Below are 21,753 nucleotides of genomic sequence, written 5' to 3'. Positions count from 1 at the left end.
CCACGCCCAATCCGGGGCCTCCTGTCTGTGTTGGTCTGAGCTGGGGCCCTGGGTTGTGGAGTTGGAGTACAGCACCATGCATGACGGGGCTGCGGTTCGGCCTGGATGGAAGCCTGGGCCTGGCCCCCAGGGACGGGTGACTGGGAGAGGCAGGCTGAGGTGAGATTCCCCAGCCTGAGCCACGCCCTCTCTGCTCACCCACCTGAGGCCCCACAGGAAAGGGCGTGGAGGCTCTGGGCGGCGGCAGTAGTGGTTTATTGACCAGCCCACCTCCCTCAGCCTGGCTGCCCACCTGGCGGGAAGTGGGCCTTCAGGTCCAAGGTCAGGGGGGTGGGGGCAGTTCCTGACCTCAGTGGCTCTGGCAGGTGTCAGACTGCCTGTGCCTGGGTGCCCCCGTCCGGGGGGGAAGCAGCCCTTACAGCCTTGGGTGTGGAGAGGCGAGTCCGTGTGCAGCTGGGCTGTAGTGGCACTGGCCTCGGGGCCTGCCGGACCCCAGCCTGAGGCCTGGAAACCAAGTCGGGCAGGTGGCCGGGGCTAGGCCGGGCGGTAGAAGAGGTTGCCTGTGCGGAGCCTCCGCTTGAGCTCCTGCCACAGCAGCTGCCGCTCCCGCCGGGCGCCCTTCATGAGGCTGTTGTTCTCCAGTGCGCGGCGGGACAGGTAGGGCAGCACCTCCATCACGGGGCCGTAGGGCACGTACTTGTACACGGCGAAGCCCGCCTGGCCTGCAGCACAGGCAGAGGCATGAGCCCGGCCCCGCGCCCCCGCCCCTGCCCCAGCCCCCGGGAGGCCCAGCTCACCCAGCGGGAAGCTGATCTGGTCGCACATGCCCAGCAGCTGTCCGAAGTACACCTGGCGGTCGGCGGGGTGCAGGCCCAGCTCCTCCATCCTGTGACAGGGCAGGGCAGCAGGTGAGCCCCTGGGCCAGCTCTGAGCCCAGATCCCCTTCCACATGCTCTAACCGCCATTCTCTACAGGGCTGTAAGCTCTGTCCTGCCCAGACTGGGCCTCTGCCCTGCAGCTCCCTCCTCAGTCCGTGGCTACCAAGTTCCCTCCTTCCCAAGCCAGCCTCCCTCCTGCTGTGCTCACGCCCAATGGCCCCTTCCCTCCTGCCTGTCCCAGCCTCCCCTAGTGGCACTCTGACCCAGCGAGGCAGGCCTGCCCAGCAGCCCGCCCATGGTGTGGCTCGGGGAAGCTTCCGGCCCTCCCACTGCCCCTTTCCCCAGCCCTTCTGCTCCGTGCCCAGCCCTCACGCCCAGCCAGGCCGCTTGCCCTCCCCTCACTGGCTGCTCTGTCCATGCAGCAGGCGCCAGCCCCCAGGGCCACCGTGTCTCTGGAAGGGGCTGCTGGACACCGGCCAGGAGAGGCAGCCCCCTTTGCTGTCCCGGGCACAGATGAGGCCACTTAGGGCCAAGCAGGCCCCAGCTGAGCCCAGTCCACTCGGCAGGCCCACAGAGCACACTGTTGCTCGGCCACTGAGTTTTGTGTGGGGCTGTTCCTCAGTCAAAGCTGACGGGCTATGTGAGGTCCTGGGGTCTGGCCAGAGACCACACCGCATCCCAGGGAAGGTGGGCCCGAGCAGCTCTCGGCTCCCTGGCCCCCAGCGCAGGAGGTGGCTGCCACCGCTGTGCGTCAGAAAGCGTGGTTTTTATTAACATTTCCGGCGGAAAAGGCAGCGCCATCCTGACAGAGGAGCGGTGACGTGACTGAACGGGTTTGGAGTCAGCTCTGCAGGCAGAGCCTACCAGGCAGCACCCTCACACCCCCCTGTGCCTTCACTGCCTCCTTAGGAAGCCCCGCTCAGCAGCAAGCCTTGGGCCTGGGGACCCTGCTTTACTCCTGGGAGACTTGCGGACCAGCAAGACTCAGGGCAGGGCCTCAGCCCCCCGAGGCAGTGGCTGGGGAGAGGCGGGCACTTGGGCCCCGGGCCCTGGTGTGGCACCGCTCGGGCCAAGACACAGACGAAAGAGCCTGGCGGCGATACTGGGATGTTTAAGTTTGCTTCACCTGCTTCCTACATCTGACTGGTAAGGATCCCACCAGGTCTGCTCCACAGGGCAGGCGTTTAAAGAGAAAACAGACTGTTAAATTCCAAATGCGGCTTAAGAGTAGTTGTCTCTAAAGAGGCCCGGCATCAGAGGCTTCTTGAGGGGTTTCAGCATTCCAACCTGTATTTGTGCATTTTAAGGAGCTATTTACTGACATTTATTGTTTGAATTTGAAATTTGAGTCTGCCAGATATTAATTTTTAAAACCAAATTAACTGCAAATTGCCTTTTTGCTTCAGCAGTGCAATGCCTAGCAGGGCCTGGTGGGGCAGGGCCTGGGAAGCACTAAAGCCACCTCTCCCCTCAAGCACCCACCGTGCCTGGCAGGGCACTCTGTACATCAAGCATGTCAAACTCACGGGCCATGGGTCGCATGTCTCATTTGTTTGGCCCATGCTAGCCTCTGAGTTTGACATGACTGCTGTGCATGCTTGCAGGGTCTCACCAAGCTCCTCGCTGACCCGGGGGCGCTCAGACAGCTGTGCGTGTGTGTGGGGGGGGGGGGGACTCCTTACCTGCGCAGCGTGAAGCGCACCGTGTCCTCGTTGTGCGAGGCCACCATCACTTCGGCCTTGGGGTTGTTCTTCAGCTCCCCTAGGACGTAATCGAGGCACCTGGGGGGAGAGGCACGTGAGCCTGGGCCGGAGAGCTCCCTGCAGGGCAAAGGCCACGGGGCCCAGGGCCGTAGAGGTACCCTGGTGCCAGGACAGGACCAGGAGCCCGCGGCCTTCTTGGCACCAGTGAGGAAGAAGGAAAAAGCAAGCAGCACGCGGTTAGGCATCGGAGGGAACGAGCTGAGGCCCAGCGCCCTGTGCGCCCAGGACCGATGCGGCCTCCCGTCCGGAAAGGCTCTTGGGGGAAATTAAAGGCCCGAGGGGAGGGGGCTCCCTGTGCGGGGAGCCTGGCCGCTGCGCCATCCGGCAGTGAAAACCGGGCAGGCGCCGGTCCTCTGACCCCACAGCTCCATGTCCAGCCACGGCTTGTCCTCACCCCTGGGCACGAAAGATGGACAGCGTGTGCCTTGGGGCACCCTTCTGACACAGGACACTGAGCACCCCAAGCTCGCAGGACACACGAGCACAGGCACCCTGCGCTGGCCGTTAACAGTGTGCACACCGACTGGGGGTTCCAGCTCAGCTTTACCAGGAAAGCGAGGGCAGAAGACAGCGCGTGTGCAGCCATGAGGTCTGACCGAGGGGCGCATGCAGCTCCTGGGAGAACGCTGGGTGCTGCCGGGCCGAAAGGCAGGTCAGAGGGAGACACCTGGGGGTCTCTTTAAATTTGCAACACACCTGCACCTCCTCGTAGAGAAACAGCATGCGGCCAGCCTGTCTGTCCCGCAGAAAATACCACCTGTTTGTCTTACGCAGCATGAGAGCCCAGGATGGTCCCTGGAACAAGGTGAGTGCAGGGCGGGGAGGGCCACCTGGGCAGCCCACAGGAGCTGCCGGGGACCCAGGCCAGTTCAGTTTTGTTAGTCGACTTTTCTATATTAAAAAAGCCGCCTGGCCAGTGTGGCTCAGTGGTTGAACGTCGACCCATGAACCAAGAAGTCACCAGTTCAATTCCTGGTCAGGGCACATGCCCAGGTTACAGGCTCAGTCCCCAAAGGGGATGTGCTCTCTATCCCTCACCCTTCTTTCTCTCTCTCTCTAAAAAAATCAATAAAGACATTTTAAAAACGACCTTAATGTTTTTGAAAAAGCCAATCAAAAGCAGAAAACAATCGGTTCCGGCCTCAGGGCAAAAGTCTCGCTCTTACAGAAGCTGCCGTCTCCAGGGCTGCTCCTCCTCTGGATAGAGGCCCCTCGTGTTGGCTTCAGCACCAAGGAGGGGGGTTTCCCTCGCCCTTTTCTCCCTCCCCTCCCCTCCCCAGGTGGCCCTGAGGCCCCGGGACCGAGGAGGATGGCGCACCTGTGGTACATGGCGTTGGTGGCCTCGTACGTGGGGTTGATGGGGTCCTCATAGCCGATCTCTGCTGCGCGGGCCCGCTCCTGAGCCATGTACGCCCCCCGCACCAGCTTGGCGCCGAAGCACCAGCCCTCGCGGCGAGCCAGCTCCACGTCCAGGGTGACGTTGTCGTAGGCGTCCTGCAGGGTCAGGGTCAGTAACTAGGTCAGCCCCTCCAGCCAGCACCTCCTAGGGCAGGCATGTCAAACTCGAGGGCTGCGAGCCCCGTTATTTGGCTGGGGTTAGCCTTTGAGCATGTTATGCTTGTCCTCGGGCCTTTACGGCCTAGGAGCATCCAGGGTACAGTCAGCAAGGGGCAGCAGGGCAGCAGCAGGTGGCTGAGGGAGGTGCCCCGTGAGTGCCCAGGGGATCTGGAAGACAGGTGTAGGTGGGGGGCCCTTTGACCTCTGTCCACAAGGAATGGTGAGGGGGGGGGGGAGGAGAGGGGCAGCTGCAGCCTCTTCTCTTTGGCCTGGGGCAGTCCTTGGAGGGGACCAGATGCCAGCAGCCGCTGTCTACGCCAGCCGCCTCAGGCTGACTTCGGGGTGGGCCCCTCAGCCCCACCCGCGGCCTCTAAACACCTCCCTGGTCCCCAGGCTGCCCATTCTAGGGCTGTGCTCAGGGATCCCACCCTGAAGCATTACCAGGGACACGCAAAATCCTAGTCAAGGCTTTTCTGGGCAAAGGCCCAGAGCTTTCATCGGATTCCTACAGAAAACGGTCATTCGTGAGGGCTTTGACATCTGGGGTTTACAGACATTACGTGGACCCTGAACAAGCCCCTTCCTCTTCCTCCCACTCCTCAGCACCCCTGTGTGGGATCTGGACCGACCAACCTCCCTCCCCGACCTGGGGGCTCAGTGGGGGCATGCCATCCCCAAAGGGTGGGGGCCCGGGGAGGGGGCGGGGGGACACACACCCTGAGGTAGCACTGGTACGTGTTGAGGATGAGCGGCTTCTCCACGTTGAACTTGCGCTGCATTTCCAGCGTCAGGCGGCTGATGGCCGGCTGGAAGTAGGTCTGCTCGGCGTCCACCATCAGCCGCACCCCGACCTGGGTGGCTTTCTTAGAGGTCAGGGGTGGGAGAGAGCGTTTGTCTGGGGCTCAGGTGAGAGAGGCGACCCCCAGCCCCCGGGGCACATCCCAGGCCCTCGACCTTGGCCAGGACGTCCATCCTCTGCAGCATCCTTTGCATCTGCTGCTCCTCCTCCTCGGTGAACCCCGACAGCAGAGGCTCCAGCTGTCCTGTCTGAGGGCGCAGGCAGGCAGGTGTCAGCGGGTGCTGGACCGCCCTCCTCGAAGCCAGTCCTCCCCCTGCCCACAGTCTACCCATACCTGTCGCCTGGTCCCCAGAACCAGCGAGACCCCCTCCTCCACCCTGTCTGCGCATGAAGGTCAGCGCCCTGCCCTGAGGCCGGCTGGGGACGGGGACAAGGCCACTTGGGGGTGCAACCTCACAGCCAGCCAGCTCCTCCTTGCAGAGCCAGCTGCCACCGGTCAGGCCTGCATCCAACCTGCTCCCACAACCACCCCAGGACCCTCAGAAGCCCCCCTTCTGTTCCCACACAGCGCTACGGAGGGTGCCCTTGGCCTGTCCCATCACCCGGAAAGGCTCGGCCCACACAGGGCGCAGGCTCAGAGAAATGACAGCCGTGCAGCACAGACTGATGGGACAGCAGCACCGTGCCCAGATGGTGGCCTTCAGGGAGCCTGGGCAGGTTGACACTTGGAGGCAGTGGGCACAGCCTCTGCAGGCCTGCGTGGCACCGGGGCCCTCTCCTCTCCCCGCTTGCCCGCTAACTCTGGCCGGGGCGCTCTGAGGAGGAGTGGGGGTCTCGGGTACCTCAGTTGGAGGCTGGGCCCTCAGGCTGAGGCTGGAGGGGTGTGGAAGGCAGTGTTTGCCTCTGCTGTTTCTTCACTATCCCAGTTTGAGAGCCCATTTCAAACATGGCCTCCCCTTCCTGACACCCTCCCGGAGGGCAAGCGGAGTCTCATTTCCCCCCCTGAACATGGGCCGCCTAGTGACAGACTTTTAATCAACAGAATCAGGCGGCGAGAGGTGGGGTTTGGAGGCCGGGCTAGGAAAGCTGACAGCTTCCGCCGGGCCCTGGGGACGTGCACTGGGAACCAGCGGCCACACAGTGAGGAAGCCCTGGCCGGCTGCTGGCCGAGCAAGCGGGGACCCTCCACACTGACCCCAGCCTCTGCCTCTCCAAGTGCTACCGCAAGGGAACCCCTGAGCGAGGGCGGTCCTAGGAGCCTGGTCCCTTCAGGCCCGTGAGGATCGGGGTGACCCAACATGCAAAGGACACATGACAAGGCTCCCCAGACGCTCCTCTCCTCATGGGTCTCTGTCCCACTCTGCGGGGCACTTCCCCCTAGACCCGTGGTTGGCAAACTGCGGCTCTCGAGCCACATGCAGCTCTTTGGCCCCTTGAGTGTGGCTCTTCCACAAAATACCATGGCCTGGGCGAGTCTATTTTGTGGCGTTAGAAGAGGTTTAAAAAATTTGGCTCTCCAAAGAAATGTCAATCGTTGTACTGTTGGTATTTGGCTCTGCTGGCTAATGAGTTTGCCGACCACTGCCCTAGGCCAAGCATGTCAAACTCAAAGGCTAACAAGGACCAAATGAGGCATGTGGCCCGCCGGCCGCGAGTTTGACATGCTTGCCCTAGACCGTGGGGTCCTGGGGGCCAGGGAGGACAGTAGCCTTGGCCCAGGGTGGGCAACAGGAACATGGCTCCTCCCCGCCCGGCATCCCCTGGGCCAGGGCGCCCTGGGGCGCGTCACCTGCATGTTGGGGACCACCAGGTGCTTGGAGAGCGTGGTCCTGCTGTCGATGAGGCTGTTCCAGTCCAGCAGGTCCAGGGTCCTGCGGGGGAAAGGGCGGTCCATGGAGTAACGGCAGCAGCTGGGATCTGTTTGGGGGCCTCAATGCCAAACCAGCCCCTTCCCGAAAAGAGCACCCCCAAACCCAGTCCCTGCAGAACCCGCCCCAGGGTTCAGTTTCAAAAGTCAGATAAAATATACACGTCATCCTCTGTTTAAAAAATGAAAACCAACCCTGGCGGGCGTGGCTCGGTGGGAGTGTCCTTCTGTGCACCGAAGGGTCGCAGGTCCCGATTCCTGGCCAGGGCACACACCCAGGCTGCGGGTTTGACCTCCGGCCGGGGTGCGCACAGGAGGCAACTGCTCGCTGCTTCTCTCTCATATTGATGTGTCTTTCCCTCCCTCCCCCTCCCTCCCTCCCTCCCTCTCTGTCTCTCTCTCTCTCTCTCTGTGTCTCTTTCTCTCGTCTCTTTTTCTCTCCCTCTCTCAAAATAATGAAAAAATATCCTCAGATGAGGATTACAAGCACACACCACAAAACATGAATGTGTCCTGCATCGGGGCAGCGGCAGCTCTGAAAACTTGGGGCTTGCACTAAGACCCCACCGTGACCTCAGTCCAGCCCCCTGGCCCTAAGGACAGAGCCCGGGGCCCCTCGAGGCTCAGCTGCTGCCCTGGCCCTTCACCTGCCAGCCGGGCGGGCCCGGGAGGGCTGGACTCCCGACCAGCTGCCGTCACCGAGCCTGTGCCCGCGCTGCCGGCCCTCCCCCACGGGTCCCAGGTGCCTGTCAACTCCCATCCTGGGCACCTCAGGATGGGAGCAGCAGTTCTTTGGCGCCATCACCCCAAGGCCCACAGACTTGTGTGTGGGGGGCGGTGACCAGGACTGGGAGAGGCGGCTGGGACTCCGTTGGAACCACCACGCCTGACCGCGTCGATGCCGCCACCGCAGGCGGGCGCTGCTCTTACCCGGACACGCCCAGGGTCTCTGCTCGGAACCAGTCCTCAATCTCCTTCCGGGACGCGATGCCCATCTTAGCCACGCTCTCCTGGAGGAAGTGAGGAGGTGTCTGGCCCCGGCCCCCGACCCCACTCCCCACCGCTCAGCGTCTCCCGCCTGTTGCTTTGGGATCTATTCTGACGTGGGTACACTGTGACTTCCGGCTGTGCTTCTGCTCCACAGGTGGGCCCATCCCCGCGGGTTCCGGATGCCCCTTTCCTGTCCCTGCAGCTCCGCCAGAGCTCCGCTACCTGCAGGGCCAGCCCCTCCACCCGCCTGTCCGCTGTGACCTCAGCCTCTGGTCAGCCTCCTTCCCCGCCAAACCCCCCTTAGACACCGCCTGGCCGGTTTCCCCCCTGGGCAGGGCACCTCCCAGCCCCTCCATGTCCACCCATCTCCTCACACCCTCGGGGACGGGCTGCCTACCTGCAGAGCCGCCACCTCCAGCTTCGTGTCCATGGCGTCCAGCCCGGCTTTCCCTTGCTCGGCAGCCATTTGGTGAAAGAACCGCCTCCACTTGGTCAGCACGTCCGAGAACTGCAGCTGCAAATGTGGGCCGGAGCTGCCGCTGCGGGTGCACACCCAGCTCCCGGCCCCCAGGACCCCCACGCCGCCCCAGGGCCCCCTCCCGTCGCACCTGCGACCTCGGCTCCCAGCCCCAAGGCACTGGCACATGAGCTTTCCGCTCAGTGCCCATGGTCGCCCGCAGTTCCTGCAAACTCTGTGCGCGTGGAAGGTCCCAGCGCTTACCAGAAACTGGGGCCTCCCCAGCGCAGTGAGCTTGATGGCCGAGAAGCCGTCATCGCTGGCTCCACCTGGGGAGGCGGCAGGGAGAGCACTCAGGCTCCAGGGAGGGGAGGGAGGGGACCAGGAGCCGTGCTCACCCAGAAGCAGAGGGCTCACAGCTCCTCCTCACACCCCTGCCTGCCCCGCCGCCCTGCCCCTGCCCCTGCCCCTGCCCGCCTGGGTCGGCTCCTGGGGATTATGTCTTTGTCTTAGAACGACCCTGCCAGGGAGCAGTTTGCATAGGTTCCCAAGTTTGTAATCAAAACAATTGAGAAACAGTTTTCACTATGAAAACAACAACAACAAAAAAGAGGAATAGCTGATGTGCTGAGAACCATGTGGAAATATTCTTTTGTCGTCAGCCCATTTGCGTTTGCCATGTGGGTCGGGGAGGCGCTGGGGAGGCTGCCCATTCCTACAGAGCCCTGATGGTCCCCCCTCCCCGCGCTTCTTCCTCTCCCCTGCCGTCAGCACGGGGGCTCCCTAACACAAACGCGGAGCAGAAAGCAGGCTGGAGCGCGGAAGGGGCTCAGTCGCCGCATTTGTGTCTGCCTTACGCCTTCCAGGGCGCGTCTTTGCTTCCGTAGGAGCCTCCTGTCCGTCTGCTCTCTCTCCCAGGCAGAGGGGGCAGGGAGGCCAACGGGTGCCCCTGGCACTGGGCACTGGACGGCCCAGTGTCTGCCTGACTGGCCAGGGTGTCCCCAGCACCACTCTTAAAAGACTGCTCTTGTCGAAACCGGTTTGGCTCAGTGGATAGAGCATCGGCCTGCAGACTGAAAGGTCCCAGGTTCGATTCCGGTCAAGGGCATGTGCCTTGGTTGCGGGCACATCCCCAGTGGGGGGTGTGCAAGAGGCAGCTGATTGATGATTCTCTCTCATCGATGTTTCTAACTCTCTATCCCTCTCTCTTCCTCTCTGTAAAAAAATCAATAAAATATATTTAAAAAAATAAAAAAATCCTACTTGTGATAGTTAAAAAAAAAAAAAAAAAGACCGTTCTGATCGCTGCCTGCGGGAAGGTGCAGGACCCACCTTCCTGTCCCAGGAGGCTGCTGAGGGTGCACGGGGACGGCGCTGTGACGGGGGCGTTTCTAACAGCCACAGGGCACGGGGCCTCCGTGACCCGCCCCCACCCGGCAGGAGGGGGAGTTCTCCACCGGAGGAGGCCGGAGGAGCTGGACAACGTGGCCCTCGCAAACCCAACCGCCTTGTGCGCCCAATGCCTTGCCCCCGCCACGCCTGGGGGCCGCTGGCCACCGAGAGCCTCCCAGCCGTCCTGACAGGCACCTGGTGCCAGGAGAGGGGAGGGAGGCATCTTCCTGGGGGTGAATGGGCTCTTCGTGGAGCTGCCGGACGTAGGCATGACCCCAGCGTGACTTAGGCCTGGCCTGTGGCTCCCCGTTGTCCTCCCGGGTTAGCCTCACACCGTCAGGGCCGCCCAGACAGGGGAAGCCCCGGGCCCGCGCTCCAGTCCGGCCGCCCTCGCACCCACATTCCCACGGGCTACGGGCGGCCGGGCCAGGCCGGGCCGGGCAGGGGGACGGCCGCCGAGAGCGCGGCCCCACCTGAAGCCTCGATGCAGCGCAGGAAGGTCTCCATGTGGCCGTCGCACTTGGCCTCGTTGGCGTAGAAGTAGGTGCGGGCGCTGACCACGCCGTCCCTGCGGTCTCTGAAGGCCTGGTGGACCTGGTACTGCTTCTCCCTCTTACTGGTGCCTGCGGACGGCCTGAGCACTCACCCAACGGCCCTGCACCCGCCCGCCTCGCTCCCAGCACACAAGACGCCCTGACCCCCTCCCTGCACACCCCTCCCTGCACACCCTCTCTCTGCACACCCCTCCCTGCACACCCTCTCCCTGCACACCCCTCCCTGCACACCCCTCCCTGCACACCCCTCCCTGCACACCCCTCCCTGCACACCCCCTCCCTGCACACCCCTCCCCGCACACCCCTCCCCGCACACCCTCTCTCTGCACACCCCTCCCTGCACACCCCCTCCCTGCACACCCCTTCCCTACACACCCCCTCCCCGCAAACCCCTTCCCCGCACACCCCTCCCTGCACACCCCTCCCTGCACACCCCTCCCTGCACACCCCTCCCCGCAAACCCCTTCCCCGCACACCCCTCCCCGCAAACCCCTCCCTGCACACCCCTCCCTGCACACCCCTTCCCCGCACACCCCTCCCCGCACACCCCTCCCTGCACACCCCTTCCCTGCACACCCCCTCCCTACACACCTCTCCCTGCATACCCCCTGCCTGCACACCCCTCCCTGCACACCCTCTCCCTGCACACCCCCTCCCCGCACACCCCTCCCCGCACACCCCTCCCTGCACACCCCTTCCCTGCACACCCCCTCCCTACACACCTCTCCCTGCATACCCCCTGCCTGCACACCCCTCCCTGCACACCCTCTCCCTGCACATCCCCTCCCCGCAAACTCCTCCTGCACACCCCTCCCTGCACACCCCCTCCCCGCACACCCCTCCCCGCACACCCCTCCCTGCACACCCCTCCCTGCACCTGACCCCCTCTCTGCACACCCCTCCCTGCACCTGACCCCCTCCCCGCACACCCCTCCCTGCACACCCCTCCCTGCACACCCTCTCTCTGCACACCCTCTCCCTGCACACCCCTCCCCGCACCCCCCTCCCTGCACCTGACCCCCTCCCTGCACCTGACCCCCTCCCTGCACACCCCTCCCCGCACTTCCCCTCCCTGCACACCCCCTCCCCGCACACCCTCTCCCCGCACACCCCTCCCTGCACGGTGGTGCTCAGGGCTGTTTGCCAGCTTCCAAAGTCACCTGATCCCGTACCCACTGCTCCTCCCTGGAAGAGCCCTTGTCACGTGGCAGACCTGGGCTGGGGAGGCGGAACCCAGACCAGCGGAGGGCCGGAAGGATGAGTCAGCACCCTCAGAGCCATGGCCTGGGCGCCCATGGACGTGGGTCAGAACTCAGCACCGCCCTTTGACCCCTGGGCTGGCGATGCCCCCAGTCCTGGTGCCAGCCATGATGGGTGGGCGGAGAAGGGGGGGTGGCAGAGAGAGCATTTGTTGGTGGTGAGCAGCCCCCTCTTACCTCCATCCTTTCTCTCTGCTTCTGAAGTGCAGGCCCTTAGGGAAGGAAGAGGGCAAGAGTCAAGGTCATGCCACCCAGGGTGAGAGAAAAGGAGGCTGAGCCCTGAACCTGACCTGAAGAGCTGGGTGAGGGCGGGTGAGCCAGGGCAGGCAAGGGTGACTCGGCCGCCCCACCCCCCAGGCCTCCAGCTACCCCCCTGAGCTGGGAGGGGAGCAGCCTGGCACCAGCCTAGCCACGAGGCCTGCACCTGGAGAAGCCGAGTTTCCCCCCAGAGCTCCGTGGCCTCCTGCGTCCTCAGACCCGCAGCTCTGCTCACAGCCGCAGGGAAGGGGCAGGGACTCCCCCCGGGGGCACTCCGGGCCACGGGAAATCCGGGGGAGAGGGGGGAAGCTGCGGACAGGGGCCTGCGCCTGCCACGGTGGCCCCTTTACCTCACTCACTGCCCCCGAGCAAGTCCCCAGGGCCTGGATCTGGGACCCCGGGACAGATGCTCAGGGTAGGACCCACGAGGCCACAGCCTGGGGACAAGAACGGTAGCTACACCGGCAGCTGCTGCTCCGGCCGCCCCAGGCCAAACCGGAAGCAAGAGGAAGGAAGAGGGTGAGCGGTGTGACCACATTGGTCCCACATACGACACCCCTGCGGGATCAAGGAGCTCCCAGCCCAGCCCCCAACCTGAGGCCCCTCGGCAAGGGCACCTGCAAGCCCAGCCCCAGCCCTCCCAGGCGTGGCCCAGGTGCAACCAGGCAAAAGCCATCCATTCAAGGGAGGTACCACATTGGTGTGCCCCACGGCTGGGGCCTGGCCAGCGAGGGCAGCAGCTGGCGGGGCGCAGGCCGGCTCTGTGAGCACAGTCCGCGGCTCAGAGAAGGTGAGCACTGACCACGGTAACCTGCCTACGAGGCAGCCGGTCTCCCTTCGATGGGAACCGTTACCTCGGAGGACTCCACCTTTCTCACTCCCAGCATGCTCAGCGGCAGGAAAGCATCAGAGGTCGTGGTCATTGCCACCCCCTGAGACACACTGTGCACACTTATCCCAGGGAGCTGCCACCACCACTCTGGGGACCAACGCGCAGAAAGCCTCCAGCCAGCCCCGGGTCTGCACGCACAGGGCAGACACCCTGCAGTCACCCTGTCCCCGGGGGTCCTTACCACAGCTGACCGCCGGGCAGACACCCTGGCCCCTCTCCCCTTCTCCGTGGCTTCTGTCTGCTGGGGAAACCCTCTGGGGTCCTCACCTCCAACACATGCTCTGGCTGGGGAACACCACCCCACACCCACCTCAGAGGGTGACTGTCTCCCCGCTCCTGCTTCCTGCCTTGCAGATGCCTCTGCACTTTCTGTGCCTTTAAGAGTTATGTCCAGCCGAAACCGGTTTGGCTCAGTGGTAGATTGTCGGTCTGTGGACTGAAAGATCCCGGGTTCGATTCCGGTCAAGGGCATGTACCTTGGTTGTGGGCACATCCCCGGTAGGGCGTGTGCAAGAGGCAACTGGTCGATGTTTCTCTCTCATTGACGTCTCTAGCTCTCTATCCCTCTCCCTTCCTCTCTGAGGCGATCCCCGCCTGCAGCCTTCCCCTTTGGGGCATGGCCTCCACCTCCCTCCACGGTCCACGGGCACGTCCAGAGCCCCTCCCGGCTGGGACCACCCCGTCAGCCAGGCAGGCAGCCACCTTGATGGTGCACACTCAGCCCAGACCCCTCTGCGGCGGGCACAGGGCCTCCGGCAGCAGAGCTGGGCACAGGGCCTTGGCACATGCCCCTGTGTGGCTGGCAGTCACCCTGTTAGGATGGGGAGGGACCACCCCTCACGTCCCAGAGCCCACCACGTGGTGCTCCTGCAGGACAAGGCGGCTCAGAGCGGGGAAATCCAAGGGCGGAGGCCCCGGGGCCAGTGGCAGGGCAGGCAGGGAGCCCGGCAGGCCACGGAGAAAGGAGTCTTTTCGTTCCAGAGAGAAAACCCCCCGGTGAAGCCATCCAGCCCTCACCCTGACCCAGCGGGACACAGAGCCCATTCCTTAGCAGGCAGCCCCAGCCCCCACTGGAAACAGGGGGGGTGCTCGGCTGGAGGACCCCGCCTTCAAGACAGCGAATCACCAGGCAGGGGCTGGGCTCCCCCGGCCAATTGGCTGTGAGGCTTGGACATTCTGTTCCCAGGGCAGGAGGCTCATGTGACTCCTTTCCCTCCTCTTCCCTCCCCCCCCCCCACCCCTTCCCTGCCAGGGCAAACACCACAGCCTGACACGGGCAGGTTATTCGCGGGCCTGGCCCAGGCCTCGGGTCAGTCGGGCACAACTGCTGTCAGCACCTGGGATTCCAGGTGCAAACGAGGGCCCGGCGAGGGCGGGGATGGGGACATGGGTGCAGGCATGGGCAGGCATCGGCACTGAAAAAACGGGCATTTTGCAAAGGAAGGGATGTCTTGCCTGAACTTCCCCTCAGGGCACCACTCCAGGAAGCGGAGGGTGACCTAATTCTGACTCAGCAGGGTGGCTCGGAGACATGCCCGTGTTGCTACACTCACTGCCCAGGGAACAAACCCTGCAGGAAGGTGGTGGCCTCGGGAGGGACCCAGGCAGCTTGTAGGCCACTCCTGGCGGCACAGTCCCCCTCCCCACGGACGCCTGGGCAGGCTCCACCTGCACATCAGCTGCACAATCCCTTCCCCGCCGGGCAGAGCCCGCCTGCGAATCGGAAAACCCCCTTGGGGGCCAGGCGAGGGTGGAGTCCTCCCAGGAGAGAGGCTGGGCAGAGCAGGAAGGCTTCACACCAGGGCCGGCACATCGTGTGTAACCACCGGGGCAGCCCTGTTCTCCGCCGTGACGGCCACTCGGCGTGGACGCCGCAGCCGCTCCACTCTGTCTTCGGAGGGCGACGGCGACTGGAATTCCGAGCCGATTTCACGTGCCACAAAATACTGTTCTTGCTTTGATTCGTCTCAACTATTTAAAAGCACAGAAGCTGCCGAAACCGGTTTGGCTCAGTGGTAGAGCTTTGGTCTGCGGACTGAAAGGTCCCGGGTTCGATTCCGGTCAGGGGCATGTACGTTGGCTGCGGGCACATCCCCGGTGGGGGATGTGCAGGAGGCGGCTGGTCGATGCTTCTCTCTCATCGATGTTTCTGGCTCTCTCTCTCTCTCTCTCTCTCTCTCCCTTCCTCTTTGTAAAAAAATCAGTAAAATATATTTTAAAAAATAAAAATAAATAAATAAATAAATAAAAGCACAAAAGCCATCCTCAGCTTGCAGACGGTCCCACACCGGGCGGTGGCTGGGATCAGCTGTGGCCACGGCGGGCCGACCCCTGTTCTCCATGTTCCTCCGGCCTCGTGCACACAGAGCCTCCCACGAAAGCCCGGGGCTGTGCTCCTCACGAGGAAAAACAGGCAAGAGCCCCGGACGGAGGGCCTGGGACTCAGGAGGGCTCCCGGGAATCAGGCTGGCCACGCTCTCCTAGCCCCGGCCTCAGCCCGCCTGGACCTTGGCCCGGCCCCCCAAGGCCCCGGGGCGCGCTGGGGTTCCCACCAGCTGCCGGGCAGGCCTTACTCCATCTCCTGGCGCTCCGCCTCCTCTTGGCTCAGGTCCTCCTCCACGCCGTAGTCCAGGATGGAGCCCACGCCGAAGGCCCGGTTGTGCCGGATGAGCGGCTGGATGGCCTCCTGGTCCTCGCCGGCCACAAACTGCCCGTAGAAAGTCATCTTCATCAGCTTGTCGAACAGCCGCTGTCCCAGGAGCTTCCTGGTGAAATGGAGCAGCTGGAAGGCAAAGGGGAGAAGCTGACTCAGGCCAGCGGCCTCTGCTGTACCGGCAGGACACCCCCTGCTTCCCTGACCCCTTCACTCCAATCACAAGGCCTGGACTCTCTCCTCGGGCCTCTGTTTTATCTTATTTATTTATTTATTTAGTTATTTACTAGAGGCCCGGCACTCGGGGGGTCCCTGAGCCCAGCCTGCGCCCTCTCTCAGTCCAGGAGCCCTCAGGGGATGTCCGACTGCCACAGCGAGGCTCCCGCCACTGCAGCTGCGCTCACCAGCCGTGAGCCCAGCTTCTGGCTGAGCAGCCCCGCCCCCCCCCCCCCCCCCCCCCCCCGCCCGTGGTATCTGGTCGAAACCAGCTCTCCAACATCCCCCGAGGGGTCCTGGATGGCGAAAGGGCGCAGCCAGGCCAAGGGACCCCACCAGTGCACCATCAGGGCGGGGGAGAGATGTGGGAGGTTGGCAGCTGAGGAGGGACAGCGGGAGGGCTCTAGGGCGTATCCGGGAGGAACAGCAAGCTAACCTACTAGTCAGAGCATCTGCCCCCTGGTGGTCAGTGCACGTCATAGCAAGCGGTTGAGTGGCCTTAGCATATGCTTTGATTGGTTGAGCAGCTGACCAGTTGACCAGGCACTTAGCACAGTAGGCCTTTATTATATAGGATTTTTGTTACTCTTTTGTCACTCAAGGATATTTCTTTTTTCTTTTTTAATATATTTTATTGATTTTTTTTTTACAGAGAGGAGGAGAGAGGGATAGAGAGCCAGAACGTCGATGAGAGAGACATCGACCAGCTGCCTCCTGCACACACCCCCCAACCGGGGATGTGCCCGCAACCAACGTACATGCCCTTGACCGGAATTGAACCCGGGACCCTTCAGTCCACAGACTGACGCTCTACCACTGAGCCAAACCGGTTTCGGCAAGGATATTTCTTTCCATTGGTTTTTAGAGAGAGTGGAAGGGAGGGGAAAGACAGAGGGAGAAACATTGATGTGAGAGAGACACATCAATTAGTTGCCTCCCCCCCCCACACACACACACCCCAACCAGGGCCAGGAATCCAGCCTGCAACCAAAGTATGTGCCCTTGACCAGATCTGAACTCATGACCCTTCATTCCGCGGGCCAATGCTCTAACCACTGAACGAAACTGGCTAGGGCCCCAGGGCCTCGATTTTAGAGTGGAGACCACCTAAAGCAGCTTGTTAGTGTGCCTGCAGCAAGTGTGTCCATCACCACTCCCCATGCAGGGTGGGTCCCAGGAGCCACCCCTGTGGCCACTCCCTCTGGCCCTGCACGTTCACCGAGGATGCAAGCGGCCCTCAGCAGGCGCCTGACCACAGCCGTGAATGAAGACGTCAATGGCAGGTCACTGGGAGGAGCGGGGGGCATATTCACAACATCCCCTGCAGCCACACATCAGCGGCTGCGCTGGGAGAGAGGCGGACTGGGCACCGCTTTCTAGGGGGCAAGTGCCTAGATGTTCCAATGGTTTGTTAAGGGCTTAGTCCGGGTTCCTAACACAGCGCCTGGCAAGGGCTCAGGTCCTCAAGAGCCGAAGAATAAACCAATATGTGCAGAATGAACTTGGGGCGGGGGGCAGGTGGCAACCAGCCAGGTGACCGTCTGCAGCGTCTGTGAGACGGGAGCCCACCCTGGGACCAACAGGGCCGCGGTGGCTCAGACGGATGTGCCCCCTGCCCCCAAACTACCCAGCTTTCTCCTCCAATCACATCCCAAATCTCTGCCATCCCTCACTCCAATGTCCGGGGCAGCTGCTTCATTGCCAGTACGATTCTGGGCCGCACAGACCAGGGGAACTCGTAGGCCCCTGGGGAGAGACTCCGAAGAAGGGAGGAGCAAGGTGGCTCCAGGGGAGGACTCAGAGCAGGGAGGGACGTGTTTGCTCACGTACATGCAGAGGTCGGGGGGAAGGGGGGACTCGCCAAGGGGAGGGGATGGCACAGCTGCTGCCGTAGGGACAGCCAGAGTGGGAGGGACCCCCGGGGGTGGCTGCTGGGAATGCCTGGGTCTTCGGCTACAGACAGGAAAAGCCTGAGGGGTCTCAGATACCAGAACCCCCGGTGTGGGATCAGGGTTTTCAAGGAACAACCTGGACTCTAAGCAAAAGCATGAGCCAGTCAAACATCTTCATCCCCAGGCAGGCAGACAGGCCCGGATGGGGGATGGCACTCCGAGGAGAAGCCGCAAGGCCAGCTGGGAGCCCAAGGACGAGGCTGTCCAGCCACACCCTCTGTCTTGCTGCGGCCTGTGTCTGATTCTATTGTATCTCGTTGTTTTTCCTTTGGATTAGAGCTGGAAAATGAAAGTGCCAACAGGAAGGACAGGCAGGCCTCCCTCTCTCCCTGGAGACGAACACTGAGCCAAGGCCAATACAGCCTCGCAGGAGGAAAAGCAGGTCTTGATTATTATTATTATCATCATTATTATCGTTGTTATCATTGTTATTGATTTTTAGAGAGAGAGGAAGAGAGAAGGACAGAGACATCATGGATCAGCTGCCTCCTGCACACCCCCTGCTAGGTAGGGATTAAGCGTGCAACCCCAGGCATGTGCCCTGACTGGCAATCAAACCAGTGACCTCTTTGGTTCATGGGTGGACGCTAACCACTGAGCAACACCGGCCAGGCACAAACGTGTCGTAAACATATCAAAGATCATCCCCGCGGCCGGCAGGGCGGAATGACCATCACCCGGCCTGGAAGGAACTCGTGACGGAGTGCGCACCGGCTCTGGCACCACGTGGGGAGGTGTCTCCTCCTCCCAGGCCCGCGAGCGTCCCCATCCAGGGCCACACGGTAAATAATTTATTCAGGCTTTGCGGGCCAAACGGCCCCTGTCATCGCTATTGAACTCGGCCAACACAGTCCAGGAACAGCCACAGCCACCGCCACCGCGAAGCGAAGGAGCCAGAGCAGAGCTGGCGCTTCGGTGACAGAGACAGGAAGGCTGGGATCGGGGACTCGGGGCTGGGGGCCCCCCCCCACAGGCCCTGCCCTGCGCTCTGCGCTGACCTTCTCTGCTCCAAGGGCAGGCGGGGCTCAGAGGGCGCGGCCACCCACCACCCAGGTCACGGGGCCCGACCCTCACCCTCTCACCCTGGCAGAGGGGAGGCCGGCCTGTCACGGGGCTGTGGACGCACATGCACAGGGCAGGGCTGTGGGTTCAAATCCAAAACTCCAGAGCAAGTGGCCGCTTTGCCGCCCTCTGGCCAGCACGACCTGCCAGGAGGGCAGCCCCACCTTCTCTCCAGGTGGGGGCGACCTTCGTGGAGTTAGCCCAGTGGTCAGCAAACTCATCAGTCCACGGAGCCGAATAGCAACCGTACGATGACTGAAATTTCTTTGGAGAGCCACATTTTTTAAACTTAAACTCCTTCTAACACCACTGCTTCCACATAGACTCACCCAGGCCGTGGTGTCTTGTGGAAGAGCCACACTCAAGGGGCCAAAGGGCCGCAGGTGGCTCTCGAGCCGAGGTTTGCCGACCACAGATTTGGACTCCTGCACCAGTCACACACACTCCAGTTCTCGTGTGGGCCCTTTCCCCCTGCCTCTGGCAGGGCCTCTGTCATACCCTGCCGTGTCCCCTCCCGCCAGCTTCTGGCCCGGCTCACGCCCAAGCACAGAAGCCTCTGTCCCGGACGACCTGGATTTTCTAAACCGCCTCCGTGTGGCCCCCCCGGAGCCCGGAGCCAATGCAACAGCGCACGCCGGGCCCCGCAGGCTGCCCCTCTCCCTGCCACCGGATGCAATGACCCCCAGGGCCCCAGCAGGCACTGCAGAGACCGGCACCGCGGGGCGGGAGTGATTCTCAGCAGGAAGGATGTTTACCGAGGGGCAGAGGACAGGGAAGGGCCATCTGTCTGGCCTCGGCCTCATTCCCTCCAGTCCCAGGCACCGAGACCACCATCACTGATGGGACCACCAGCAATGACAACGGTAGAACAGGCCCCTTTGGGGGAGATGGGGGCCCTTTTTGGGAGAGGATGGGGGGCCCGCAGAGCACCTCCCACTGACAGGGGCTCCTTGAGGGCATTCCCGGGGCACACGCTGGACTTGAGGGAGCCTAGGAGGGGCCTCCGGCCTCTTCCAGGAACCCACAGCTCGGTCCCTGCATCCCAGCACTTGCCCCTTTGGGACGTCACAACCCCCCCCCCCCCCCCCCCCCCCCCAGGTAACAGAGGGCCTCCAGCTACGCCGGCCTCACTGCTGGTTTTGAACCCGGGGAAGAAAACCCAGACAACATGTGGCCTTGCTGGTTCCAACCCCCCTCCCTTCCACCCACACCAGGGGCACAGCTTCTGCACCGCTGCTCTTATCTGGCTTCCCTGCAGGTGTGGGTGCTCCCCAGAGCATCCTCGCCTCCCTCCCTCAGCCCCTTCAGCCCCTTCTCGCCCTCCTCCCTCCGGTGGCCATTAACCCCAGGACTTCCCCGCTGCCGCACACAGGGGATGGCTTCCCAGAAGTCCCTGTCCTCCCATCAGTCCTAAACTCCGCATCTGACGGTGCAGCTTCTGGAAGGATCCAGGCCATCACCTCCCCTGGCCTCACAGTCCCTTCAGAGCCACCGGATTCTGGCTTTCTGGTCCTGAGCCCTCACCTCCCACCCGCTGTGGCCAGGCCTGCCCCTAAGCCCCAGATGCGGCTCTGTGCTCCTCCGTCCAGCAACCCCAGGGGCGGAGGGAGGGAGGGAGGGAGGGGGGCAGCACAATGCCTTCAGCAGTTTCACCTGAGAAACCAAGAACCTTCCAGACAAACCGGAGCCTTGCACACTTCCCAGGATCCCTTTGAAAAGAAAACACACACAACTGCATCTCTACCCAGAGTGTGACCCGCCTCTCACCTGCCCAACGCCCTCACGCTTTTCAAAGCTACCACGTTCAAAGTTTAAAAAAAAAGTTTGGTGTCTGAGCGGCTTCCCGTTTCCTCTCCCAACACCATCTGTTCGCGGCGGCGGCGGCGGCCGGGAAGTCCCTGGATCACGGAGAACTCTGGGGACCCAGCCTTAGACTTCCCGGAGGACACTCTCATTTTAAATTTCAGACCACAACCTTTGTATGACTGCAAGCGGGACTGAGCTCAACATTTAACTGTTCTTTTTTGTTTTGTTTTAATATTTTTACAGAGAGGAAGGGAGAGGGATAGAGAGTTAGAAACATCGATGAGAGTCATCGACCAGCTGCCTCCTGCACATCCCCTACCAGGGACGTGCCCGCAACCCATGTATATGCCCTTGACCAGAATCGAACCCGGGACCCTTCAGTCCGCAGGCTGACGCTCTATCCACGGAGCCAAACCGGTTTCGGCAAACTGTTGTTTGTTTTTAGCGGGTAGTAAGGTCTCCGATGAAGCAACATTCCGGGCGCAGAGGAATGCAGGAAACACCTCCCTCCCCGACTTCCCTCGCTGACTTCCCTCGCCACAGGTGATGCCCAATAAGCCCCAGCTTGGCTCTCGGAAACGTCATAACGAACCCGGGGACGAGCTGAGGAACCCGGGGCCTGCGTAACCGCCCGCCTGACCCCGGACACCCCCGACGCCCCTCCCCGGCCCCCAGCCCCCGGCCCCGGCCCCGCACCTGCTCGTGGTGCGCCAGCAGCGCGGGCGAGGCGCACAGGCGCAGCACCAGCAGGCTGCGCGCCAGCTCCCAGCTGCGCCGGCTGCGGTACGCCTCCTGCGCGTTGTCGAAGTCCACGGCGGGCACCGGCGGCCGCACGGCCTCGGCCGCCCCGCGTCCGCGCACCGGGCCCCGGCCGGCGGCCGGCTGCTCGCGGGTCTGCGGCGCCGCCGTGGACAGCGGGGCGAGGCGGGGGGCGCGGGAGCGCACGGCGGCGAGGATGCGCCTCAGAGCCATGGCCGGGCCCGGCGGACGCGGGGAGTCGCTTAAGTACCCGCCGCCTCGCCGCGCCGCCCCGCAGGCCCCGCCCCCAGCCCGGCCGCGCCCGCCGATCCCGAGGCCCCGCGGGGCCCCCGGACCCGCGCCCCCTGCAGGGAGGCCCCGCCCTGCGCCCGGGCGCGCGCTCCCCCGGAAGCCCCGCCCCGCCCAAGGCGCGCCGGCGCCAGGGAACGCCCAGCCCCACGAGCGTTCCAGGCCGGTGTGTCCCGTGACAGATCCCCACGTGCGCCTGAAACCCGTCTTCTCCGTCCGTGGCCACACCCCCAAACGGGACCCTGTCTCCCTGGCCACCCCCCCCCCCCAAAAACGGGACCCTGTCTCCCTGGCCACTCCCCCCCCCCTCTAATGGGACCCTGTCTCCCTGGCCACCCCCCCCCCCCAAAA

The 21,753-nt window shown here is 63.3% G+C and overlaps 1 protein-coding gene and 1 long non-coding RNA gene across 5 annotated transcripts in view; both read right to left on the bottom strand.

Annotated features, from left to right (window-relative positions):
* The window catches only part of LOC311613728, a 151,761-nt gene that overhangs the window by 60,182 nt on the left and 69,826 nt on the right, over window positions 1-21,753 (bottom strand). The window lies entirely within an intron of this gene.
* On the bottom strand, window positions 225-21,391 carry PRODH (proline dehydrogenase 1). 4 transcript variants are annotated; one of them, XR_014793507.1, is made up of 16 exons: window positions 21,052-21,342; window positions 15,240-15,448; window positions 11,694-11,728; window positions 10,177-10,326; window positions 8,576-8,640; window positions 8,252-8,368; window positions 7,795-7,874; window positions 7,060-7,122; window positions 6,787-6,868; window positions 5,153-5,245; window positions 4,915-5,061; window positions 3,960-4,135; window positions 2,561-2,659; window positions 2,005-2,042; window positions 798-886; window positions 225-722 (listed from the first exon to the last, which is right to left on the bottom strand). XR_014793507.1 is itself a non-coding variant. In XM_084867922.1 (15 exons), exons 1-15 carry the CDS (start codon window positions 21,325-21,327, stop codon window positions 535-537), a joined length of 1,869 nt encoding a protein of 622 aa, XP_084724048.1. In that variant the 5' UTR covers window positions 21,328-21,342; the 3' UTR covers window positions 228-534. The 4 variants fall into 4 exon arrangements, 2 of the variants coding, with proteins under 2 accessions (XP_084724048.1, XP_084724049.1); XR_014793508.1 differs by lacking the exon at window positions 7,060-7,122 and having other exon boundaries at window positions 228-722; XM_084867922.1 differs by lacking the exon at window positions 2,005-2,042 and having other exon boundaries at window positions 228-722.

Source organism: Pipistrellus hanaki (genome assembly GCF_964339955.1).
Source record: "Pipistrellus hanaki genome assembly, chromosome: 19".
Lineage (NCBI taxonomy): Eukaryota > Metazoa > Chordata > Mammalia > Chiroptera > Vespertilionidae > Pipistrellus > Pipistrellus hanaki.
The sequence above is the reverse complement of the archived record's forward strand: the minus strand, read 5'-3'. Positions and strand labels throughout refer to the sequence as shown.

Coding starts and splice junctions, on each gene's coding strand:
- PRODH (XM_084867922.1), bottom strand. CDS start 21,327: ATGGCTCTGAGGCGCATCCTCGCCGCCGTGCGCTCCCGCGCCCCCCGC. Junction 5,062..5,152: donor GGATGGACGTCCTGGCCAAG/GTCGAGGGCCTG, acceptor CTGACCTCTAAG/AAAGCCACCCAGGTCGGGGT. Junction 887..2,560: donor GTGCGCTTCACGCTGCGCAG/GTAAGGAGTCCC, acceptor GCCCTGTCACAG/GATGGAGGAGCTGGGCCTGC.